This window comes from Mus pahari, chromosome 20 (assembly GCF_900095145.1).
Source record: "Mus pahari chromosome 20, PAHARI_EIJ_v1.1, whole genome shotgun sequence".
In the NCBI taxonomy this organism is placed as follows: Eukaryota; Metazoa; Chordata; class Mammalia; order Rodentia; family Muridae; genus Mus; species Mus pahari.
In genome coordinates this window covers 35,290,712-35,300,935 of record NC_034609.1, presented here as the reverse complement: position 1 = coordinate 35,300,935, position 10,224 = coordinate 35,290,712, and the positions used below count along the sequence as shown (strand labels likewise).

Sequence of the window (10,224 nt, the reverse complement as noted above, 5' to 3'; positions counted from 1 at the left end):
TTTTTGAGACAGGGTTTCTCTGTGTAGCCCTGGCTGTCCTGGTCACTCTGTAGACCAGGCTGGCCTCGAACTCAGAAATCTGCCTGCCTCTGCCTCCCGGGTGCTGGGATTAAAGGCTTGTGCCACCACGCCCGGCACTTTCTAACATTTTATCTAGGCAGATGAAAGATTGATCTGGCCAGGGTTTCATGTGTCCTCTTTTAATCCATAGATACTGTTAGAGCATTCGAATCCCCCACAACACTGGAAAAAAATGGATGAACTAAGGGCAAAGCTATACAACTGCAGCCACCCAAGAGCCGGCATTTTCATTTGGCCTGTTGCTTCTCTCTGAACAGTTAACATTTATCCTCCTACTTCTCAAAGGGACTGTTTACAAGCAAAGCACTATAATAATAAGACTTTATGTCCTTCAAAAATCAATAGTGATATCAGAAACCATTGCCCCATCTAGGGCAGAAAGCAGAAATAAAGCAACACACTTACTGATCAGAGGCAAAACAATAGCATTTCAGATTTCTTAGTCAAACAAGGACAGCAGAATCAGGGTAAAGAGAAACTAGAAGTTAAAGGTCCAAAGTTAAAGATGACTACCCTGAGACGATGCTACCATACATATCCAACCCCAAATGCCAGTCTCCCTCCACCATCATTCCCCAAAGTGATAGTGACCTGTTGCCCTGTCCTAGAACACGGTTCCTTACATAATTGGCGAGGGAGCTTAGAGGCTGCAAGCAGCTTGCTGCCCTAGATCGGGATATTCAGCACTGGTGCCCCTGAACAGCACCAGCCCCTTAAGTCCCAAGCTTGGGCAGGCGGAAGCACAGGCTGTCCGCGGTCTCCAGACTACACCTTGAGACCTTTTAAGTTCTCAACTGTTGCACGGCCTAGCACGCCCGCCCGACACCTCTCCACGACGCTAAGGGTGACAGCGGGGTGAGGGGGCGGGGAGTCCACACTCACCGGAACTCGGTCGGGGTACTTCGCTCTGATCTTCGCCGATTCCACGCATCTGTGTTCTGGGAAAGAAGGGAACCGGGCTGACATTCGCACCTGCCGGCAAGCCGGGCCCCCCGCTGCCGGAACCCCATCTTCCTGCCCGCCCTTCGCCGCCCGCAACCTGCGTGCGGGCGTACGCCCCGAGTCCTAGCCCCGGAGTCCCTCGCCGCAGATCCCCTCAGGAACTCCCAGCGAGATCCGCGGAGGGCGACACGGGTCCGTGGGAGGCGCCAGGCGGCCGGGGCCTTGGCGACCCAGCGGGCCCGGCAGGGCGGCGGGAGGGGGGGAGGGGCCGCGATCCGGGGCCCCGCCAGGCCGACCGCGCTTACCCAGCGAGTGGTCCTCCTTAAACATCCACTTCATGGCGACGGGAAGCGACGGAGCCGGCTCTTCGAGCCGCGGACTTAGGCGAAGCGACCACAACAACAACGGAGGCGGTGGCGACAGCGACGACTACTCGGCAGGCGGGACTTCCGGCTGCCGGAGCCTAGCAACCGCCCGGGGCGGGGTTTCCGGCGGGCCTGGTAAGAGCATCAGTGGGCTGCGATTACGTGAGGGGGCGGAGCCTAAGCGGAGACCTAGGCGCTCTCCTGGGACAGGAGACTGACGTAGGTGGCTGGGAAGACTGAGAGACAGTGGAGATTTAAGGAATTTAGTGACTGGAATGGAGTTTCAGGATTGTGCGTGACAGGCAGGTTATGGCTCATAGCTTGGAACGCTTGTAAAGGGCTCTGGTAGGGGAAGCCTGGGGCTTGGGGGAGAAATGAATATTAATTTTTGGCTCGGTGACAAGGCGGGAGCTCAGCATGGTGGGATAACCTGTTCCAAGCTCTGTGTGGCAGTGAGTACTGGTGACCACCTAGAGGTCTAGTATCGGGAGTTGTCGTACCTAAAATCTGATTTAAACGAATCTCACTTCCCAGTCACGAATACATATTGTAAATATTCAAAAACATTTATGAGCAAGTACCACACATACGCATTTAGTCGACGAAATATCCCCGATCACAGAGATTCTTTATCGGAAACTGTCAGGCAGGGAGGATTCCTGGGAGAGCTGGTCAGGAGACACCCTAGGAGAAGGAGCCGGCAGTGGGAGTGGCTCGCACGCACCCTGAGCTGTGGGTGTCACCTGCCCTAGGCGTAAGCCTCGAGGTTCACCCTTATCCAAGCCTTAGCAGAGTCATCCAGGAAGTCGGCTCTGGGTCACCATCTGTTTATGCACTGGTGAACACAGAACATGAATATGCAGTTAATCGGGCACCTGACCACGTGCTTATGATCTGCGGCATCTGTAGAGCCAGTGTTTGAACCCTGTCATCCTTCATTCCCTACAGTTGGAATTCCTGATAGATGCTGTGGCTATAGCTTCATTCTGAAAGTATTTTGTTATTTTCCACTGGGGGAGGGGAAAGACTCAGGTCTCAGCAGGTAAAAAAGCGCTTGGTGCCAAGCCTGTCAGACTGGGTTAAATCCCTAGGACCCAAGTGATGAGGAGAACCTAGTTACAAAGGTTATCTTCTGGCCTCAAGGCATTCACTGTGGCAAGCTTCCATACACATACACACCCAGATGCCGGCAAGATAAGGAAAAAAAAAAATTCTACAGGGTTTCTGTGTAGCCCTGGCTGTCCTGGAACTCACTCTGTAGACCAGGCTGGCTCCAACTCAGAAATCCGCCTGCCTCTGCCTCCCAAGTGCTGGGATTAAAGGCGTGCGCCACCACCTACGGGCGATAATGAAAATCTTAACGAAAATTTTAATTTAAAAAACTTTAAAGACTGCCTGCCTGAGCAACTAGGTGTTTGTCTTCTGTGAAACGAAAAATCCTTTGAGTGTTATGTTGCAGACGTAACAGAGTGCTGTTCTGGAAACTGGGAGAAATCCACGGAGCAAAACAGACAACACCCATGCTGTCCCACAGTCTGCGTTCTCTTGGGAAAAGACCAGAAACTAAATGTCAGGTAAATGACAGGTGACATTTAGAAATGTAAAAGAGTGGATGACGAGAATATGAAGCACTGGTGGGGTGGAGGGTTACTTCACAAATTGTGAAACTCCAGGAACACAGAGGACCCCATGTGGCTAAATAAACAAGGAGGTGTGTGCTGAGAGACAGGTCAGAAAGATCTGGAACAAACGGGTGTTTTGAATTGCATGCTGACAACTGTGACTTTTACCATCAGGTAATAAGAGCTTTTAAGAAGATCTGTAATGCATTCAAACATTTTTTTTTCCAAGATAGGGCTTCTCTATTTAGCTCTGGCTGTCCAGGAACTCACTCTGTAGGGCAAGGTGACCTAGAACTCAGAGATCCGCCTGCCTCTGCCTCCTGAGCTCCCGAACTAAAGGCCTTTGCCCAACTCGTTCAGGCATTTTTTTAAGTGATCAGGTTAACCTGGGAGTGTAGTTCAGAGATGGAGCACACGCAGGCCTGGATTTAATCCCCGATGTAAGAGAGAGAGAGACGGGAAAGAAATCACTGGCTGGAGATTTAGCTTAACCAGGAGAAGATCTCATGCCTGAAGCCTTGGGTTCAATCCCTAGAAACACATAAACCAGCCTGGTGGTTTATACCTGAAATCTCTTATTTGTTTGTTTGTTTGTCTATTGAGACAGGGTTTCTCTGTAGCCCTGTCTGGGTAGCCCTGGCAATCCTGGAACTCCCCTTGTAGACCAGTCTGGCCTTGAACTCAAAAATCCCCTGCTTCTGTCTAGGGTTAAAGGTGTGTACCTCTATGCCCTGTTCACCTGCAAAGTCAATCAATACACAGGAGGTAGAGGCAGGAGCGTTGGAAATTCAAGGTCATCCTCTGGTACCCATTGGGTTGAAAACCATCCTGTTTTAAATCTATCTCTCATGGGCTGGTGAGATGACTCAGGTAATAATATTTGCTGCCAAGACTGAGGACCCTTGAGTTTTGTCCCTGGGGCCCTTGTAATTAAAGAAAAGAAGTGAGCCGGCAAGTGATGGGGCTCACCTTTAACCCCAGCTCTCAGGAGACAGAGGTAGGCAGATCCTATCTCTCTGAGCTCAAGGACAGCCTGGTCTAAGAAATGAGTTCCAGGACAGCCAGGGCTACCCAGACAAATCTTGTCTTGAAAACAAAAACAAAAACCAGGTTTAAGAGGCTGAAGTTTAGCTCAGTTGTAGAGTACTTTCCTACTATACACAAAATCCCTAGTTAAAAACTCCAATACTGCAGAAAGGGAGTGAAGGAGAAATTAAATTTCAAACCTCCACTTCTCTTTTCTTTTTTCTTTTTTTTTTTCCGTTTTTGTTTTTGTTTTTTTGAAACAGGGTTTCTCTATATAGCCCTGGCTGTCCTGGAACTCTAGACCAGGCTGGCCTTGAACTCAGAAATCTGCCTTCCTCTGCCTCCCTAGTGCTGGGATTAAAGGCGAGCGCCACCATGTCCAGCCCTCCACTTCTCTTTTCAAAGCTGGTCACTATTGTGGAGAGCTTTGGGGGCAGCTTGGTGGGAATCTGACATTGAGCCAGGACAAGGAAGTGGGTTAAAGGGAGGAATTTGACTATGGGCCAGGACAGGGAAGTAAACTCAAGCTGGAATCTGATTTGGGGCTAGTACAAAGAAGTAGGCTTCAGGCATGAATATGACTTTGGGTTAGGACAGGGAAGTAGGCTCAGCTATCTTGGTCACCCTGATTAGCCCTTAGAAACAGTGATTGTGGGACATTGATTATTGCCTTGCTTGTTCTCTGACTATTTGTGTTTAATGTCTTGCTTGTTCCTTAACCTAGAACTGACCTTATTACTTGCATGTAATTAAAATGGTAAAAAAAAAAAAAAAAAAAAAGCCAGGCCTGGCAGCGCGCAGGCCTTTAATCCCAGCACTCGGGAGGCAGAGGCAGGCGGATTTCTAAGTTCCAGGCCAGCCTGGTCTACCAAGTGAGTTCCAGGACAGTCAGGGCTATACAGAGAAACCCTGTCTCAAAAAAAAAACAAAAACAAAAAAAAAAGCAGAATGGGGAAAAAAATAAAGGCATATCAGCCTCCGAACTGGCTGGAGTCATGCTACAGTGTATCTAATTGTCTTTTTTTCTTTTTAAGCCTCTGTTCCTGCCCTGGAGAACCTGTTGACTGACTGAGCTGGTTTGGTTACTATCCTAGTCCAAGACGTGCATATATCCCTTAAGAACATGTAAGAACTAAGTACACTTCCTGGGGGAAACCCACTGTTCATCAACCCAAAGACCGGCATGTCCCACGTCAGCTGTGATGACGAGCAATATCTCTCTGTCATTTTTTTTTTTAAGATTTATTTATTTACTCTATGTAAGTACACTGTAGCTGTCTTCAGACACTCCAGAAGAGGGTCAGATCTTGTTAAGGATAGTTGTGAGCCACCATGTGGTTGCTGGGATTTGAACTCTGGACCTTCGGAAGAGCAGTCAGGTGCTCTTACCCACTGAGCCATCTCACCAGCCCAATATCTTTCTGTTTTATTTGCCCAGATGGTACTTTTTTTCTTTTAGTTCATCCTTCCATTAAAGCATTCATGTGTTGGTCATTGCATTTAGCTTTCTCAAATATTCTAAGGCACTGGATGCCTTCTGCGTGGGGGCAGCAAATGGAGGAGGTGAGTCGAGTGGAGCAGTAGGGAGTAGGTCAACCGCGCACAGCAGACCCATAAGACAGGCAGGATGGACGTAGGATGATGGAGACAGAGACAGACAGGGATAACTGTGCTGTGGCAGCCAGGGGCCGGCACAAAGCCAGGAAAGAAAATACAGGCTTCCCTGGTGAGGCTGAGGGAAAGAACTAGAAAGCGACTAGGCAAAAGAAATGCTAGCCAGCCTTGAGGCAAGAGTGCCAACCTGACCCAGCACTCCAAAGAGGAGCTCCTGTGATGGATAGAAAAAGAACTAAGGGTTCCATTTCATTTTGTTTGTTTGTTTGTTTTTACTGTTGTTGATGATGCTGGTTTGGATGTTTTCTTTAATTTTGTTTATCTACTAAGGTCTTGTGTATTCCAGGACAGTGTAGACAAGACTCGCCTTGAATTCCTATGCATGTGGCTTATGCATTCATGTATGTGGATGCATGTGCCCATGTGCGTGCATGTGATGGTCATAGTAGGATTATCAGGTGTCTCTCCCTACCACACATCATGTATTCCTCTGAGACAGGGTTTCTTTTTTTTTTTTTTTTTTTAAAAGATTTATTTATTTATTATATGTAAGTACACTGTAGCTGTCTTCAGACACTCCAGAAGAGGTAGTCAGATCTCATTATGGATGGTTGTGAGCCACCATATGGTTGCTGGGATTTGAACTCTGGACCTTCGGAAGAGCAGTCGGGTGCTCTTACCCACTGAGCCATCTCACCAGCCCCCGAGACAGGGTTTCTTATTGCATCTGAAGCTAGGCTAGTAGCCATCAAAAGCCCCAGCCATCCTGAAATTACAGGCACACACATCCTGATCTGGCTTTTTACCTGAGCTCCTGTTTATGCTATGAGTGTTCTCTCCTACTGAACCAGTCTGGCTTGGATGGTTGAGCTAGTTTCATGTACCCCAGGCTGGCCTCAGGCTTGCTTTGTAGCCAAGCTTGGCCTTAAACACCTGATCTTCCTTTCTCAGCCTTCTAAACACTAGGATTCCAGGTATGAGCCCCTACTCCCATCTGAAATACATAGTTGGAAGGAAATGACTTTATCATCTTTTGAGGCAAACGTCAGGGACAAGAGAACACAATGAAGATTGGGCTGGTCTGGGACTCACAGGAATCCACCTGCCTCTGCCTCAGCTTCTGCCTCCTCAGTGCTGGGAATAAAGATATACACCACCACACCCAGCTAAGGCTAAACCATTTTATACTTCTAAATTCGTAACAGTCACCTCCCTGTCTCATTGGTGACTTAGCTACAGTGTATGTTTCCTTCTGTTGAATCTTTGGAGGCAAACATTTTCTTACTCATAGAACAACCACTCTAAAGAATCTACATTACATCCTGCCATTCCAAAATGGTTATTTTAGCGCAGTTTTTATTTTTTAATTTTAAAATGCATTTATGTCAGGCGTTGTGGCACACACCTTTAATCCCAGCAGAGGCAGGCAAATTTCTGAGTTTGAGGCCAGCCTGGTCTACAAAGTGAGTTCCAGGACAGCCAGGGCTATACAGAGAAACCCTGTTTTGAAACAAAACAAGGGGGTTGGAGAGATGGCTCAGCAGGTAAGAAGAGCACTGACTGCTCTTCTGAAGGTCCTGAGTTCAAATCTCAGCAACCACATGGTGGCTCACAAACACCCATAATAAGACCTGAAGCCCTCTTCTAATGTGTCTGAAAACAGCTAAAGTGTACTTATGTATAATAATAAATAAAATCTTTTTAAAAATAAAAAAGAAACAAAACAAAACAATACATTTATATTTCCTATTGTTATTGTTATTATTTGTTTTTTGAGACAAGGTTTTTCTTTGTAGCCTTGGCTATCCTGGAAGTCACTCTATAGACCAGGCTGGCCTGGAACTCAGAGGTCTGACTGCCTCTGCCTCCTGAACACTGGGATCAAAGCTGTGTGCCAACACCTTTATTTTAACTTTATGTGTTTGGGTGTTTTGCCTCCGTGTATGTCTATGGACCATGTGTCTGCCGTACCCACAGAGGCTGTTGGACCCCTATGACTGGAGTTACAGTTGGCTGTGAGCCGCCATGTGGGTGCTAGAAGTCAAACCTAGATCCTCTGGAAAGCCAGTCGTTCTCTCCAGTTTACATGTTACACCACATTTATTTATTTATTTATTTATTTATTATGCAGATGAGCACCATAACAGGCATGTAGAGGTTAGAGGACAGCCTTTCCAGACTTATTATATATAGTTGGTGGGAATTGATGACCCCAATGGTTAAGAGCACTGATTGTTCTTTTTTTGTTTTGTTTTGTGTTTTATTTTTTAAAGATTTATTTATTATTATATCCAAGTACACTGTAGCTGTCTTCAGACACTCCAGAAGAGGGCGTCAGATCTCATTACGGGTGGTTGTGAGCCACCATGTGGTTGCTGGGATTTGAACTCAGGACCTTCGGAAGAGCAGTCAGGAGCTCTTAACCACTGAGCCATCTCTCCAGCCCGCACTGATTGTTCTTGCAGAGGACCCGGAGAAAGGAGAATTGAGGGCCAGCACAGGCTACATAGTAAGTCCCTACTTCCAAACAGGTAAAAATCTGTCTTCCATGTTAAGATATTGGTGTCAGTATTCCCCTAAGTGAACAGCTAATGCTAACTTTGGAGAAGCCAGTATCAGCGTTTATACCTAACAAAGTACAGCTGATGGAGCCATTTAGCAAAGTACCCTCTAACCTTTAAATAACCAGGGGGTTTGTCTCCTGTTTTCGATCTCTCCTGCTATGCGGCAAAGTGAAAGCATTAACTTTGAAGGCAAAAGTACCTGGTTCTAGGACCGTGGCCTTGTTATATGAATGACTGGATTTCAGTATGAACCACATTGGAGTTTTTGCATTGAAACAAAGTCTCCTGTCTCCCCGCTGGCCTCAGACTCACAAAGTAGCTAAAGATGACCTTGGACTTCTGATCCTCCTATCTTCACCTGAAGAGTTGCTAGTGTTACAGATGTGGGCCACCGAAGTGCTGGTGATGAGCTCAGGGCTTCCTGCATAGTAGACTAGCCTACCAACTAAGCTATATCAACCATCCTTATGTTGTGAGTTAATAGATGACCTATGGGGAGATGTCAACATCTATGCACATCTGATTTTGTACAACTGACAGAGAATTTGGTGAGTGGAAATATCGTTACTGTTGCTTTCTTAATTTTTTTTTTTAATTTCTTTATTTACATTTCAAATGCTATCCCGAAAGATTCCCATACCCCTCCCCCCACCTCTGTTCTCCTACCCACCCACTCCCACTACTTGGCCCAGGCCTTGCCTTGTGCTAGGTCATATGGAGTTTGGAAGACCAAGGAGCCTCTATTCCCACTGATGGCCGATTAGGTCATCTTCTGCTACAAATGCAGCTGGAAACACAAACCCAGGGGGTACTGGTTAGTTCCTGTTGTTGTTCCACCTACAGGGTTGCAGCCCCCTTCAGGTACTTGGGTACTTTCTCTAGTTCCTCCATTGGGGACCCTGTGTTCCATCCAGTAGCTGGCTGTGATCATCCATTTCGGTGTTTACCAGGCACTGGCATTTCTTGAAGAGACGCGCAGGCACTGCACGAAATTCGTCTGCTGTCTAACACAGGAACCTCCTGCCGCTAGCTCCACCCTCTTCTAGAGGCCTGCCGGCCTACTATTGGTTCCTTTGCCCGCCGTCGGTTGCCGTGGAGACTTGGCGCTGCGGCCCTGCGCTCATGGCGCTGTACCATCTCTTCTCTCACCCGGTCGAGCGCGCCTACCGCGCGGGGCTCTGCTCCAAGGCCGCGCTCTTCCTGCTGTTGACCACCGCGCTCACCTACATCCCCCCGCTGCTGGTGGCCTTTCGGAGCCATGGTGAGCCTGCCCCGGCCTGGATGGCCACACGGCGCGGCCGGCGGGCCCAGGCCGGCAATCCTAACCTGGCTTCCCCCAACCCTCCTTGTCTCCCGCAGGGTTTTGGCTGAAGCGGAGCAGCTACGAGGAACAGCCGAACGTGCGCTTCCAGCACCAAGTGCTGCTCGTGGCTCTCCTGGGGCCCGAGCCCGGAGCCTTCCTTGCCTGGAGCACGTTCCCCACCTTCAACCGGCTGCAGGGGACTCATCTGCGCGTCCCGCTCGTGTCGGTGCGTGGTTCCTGCCCGGATACTGGGGGATTAGGATGGGGTGAGATCCCAGTTTGGGTCATTTGACGGGGTGTGAGGGCAGAGTCTCTTGTATCCCAGGCTGGCCTTAAACTATATAGCCAAAGTCGTCCTTCAACCACTGATCCTGCGGCCTCCACCTTCCCAGTGCCCGGGATTTGTTATGCAACTCCGTGCTGGGGTATATGGGATGCTGGCAATCAAACCCAGGGCTTTGTGCTTGCATGCGAAGACTTTTCCACTAAGCCACTCTCAGTCCCACAGCCTGGATCTCAAGGAGCCAAGAGGGTTGGAAACAAAAGTCCCTTTGGCCTGCGCATGCTTAACTTTCTTTTCTTTTCTTTTTTTTTTTTTTTAATAACTCCTGAAGTTCCAATTTTTTTTTTAAAGATTTATTTATTTATTATATGGAAGTACACTGTAGCTGTCTTCAGACACTCCAGAAGAGGGCATCAGATCTTGT

At 48.1% G+C, this 10,224-nt stretch overlaps 2 protein-coding genes across 2 annotated transcripts in view; one reads left to right on the top strand and one right to left on the bottom strand.

Moving 5' to 3' along the window:
* Positions 1 to 1,482, bottom strand: part of Gabarapl2 (GABA type A receptor associated protein like 2) — an 11,277-nt gene extending 9,795 nt beyond the window's left edge. The window contains exons 1-2 of the mRNA XM_021220327.1: positions 1,329 to 1,482; positions 964 to 1,019 (exon numbers count right to left, since the gene is read on the bottom strand). Coding sequence (XP_021075986.1) covers positions 964 to 1,019; positions 1,329 to 1,362 — 90 coding nt within the window. The 5' untranslated portion in view covers positions 1,363 to 1,482. The remainder of the gene's footprint in view (positions 1 to 963; positions 1,020 to 1,328) is intronic.
* A 7,796-nt stretch (positions 1,483 to 9,278) lies between these two features.
* The window catches only part of Tmem231 (transmembrane protein 231), a 23,259-nt gene continuing 22,313 nt past the window's right edge, over positions 9,279 to 10,224 (top strand). Inside the window, exons 1-2 of the mRNA XM_021220763.2 lie at positions 9,279 to 9,475; positions 9,574 to 9,743. Of these exons, the coding sequence (XP_021076422.1) occupies positions 9,337 to 9,475; positions 9,574 to 9,743 (309 nt within the window). The 5' untranslated portion in view covers positions 9,279 to 9,336. The remainder of the gene's footprint in view (positions 9,476 to 9,573; positions 9,744 to 10,224) is intronic.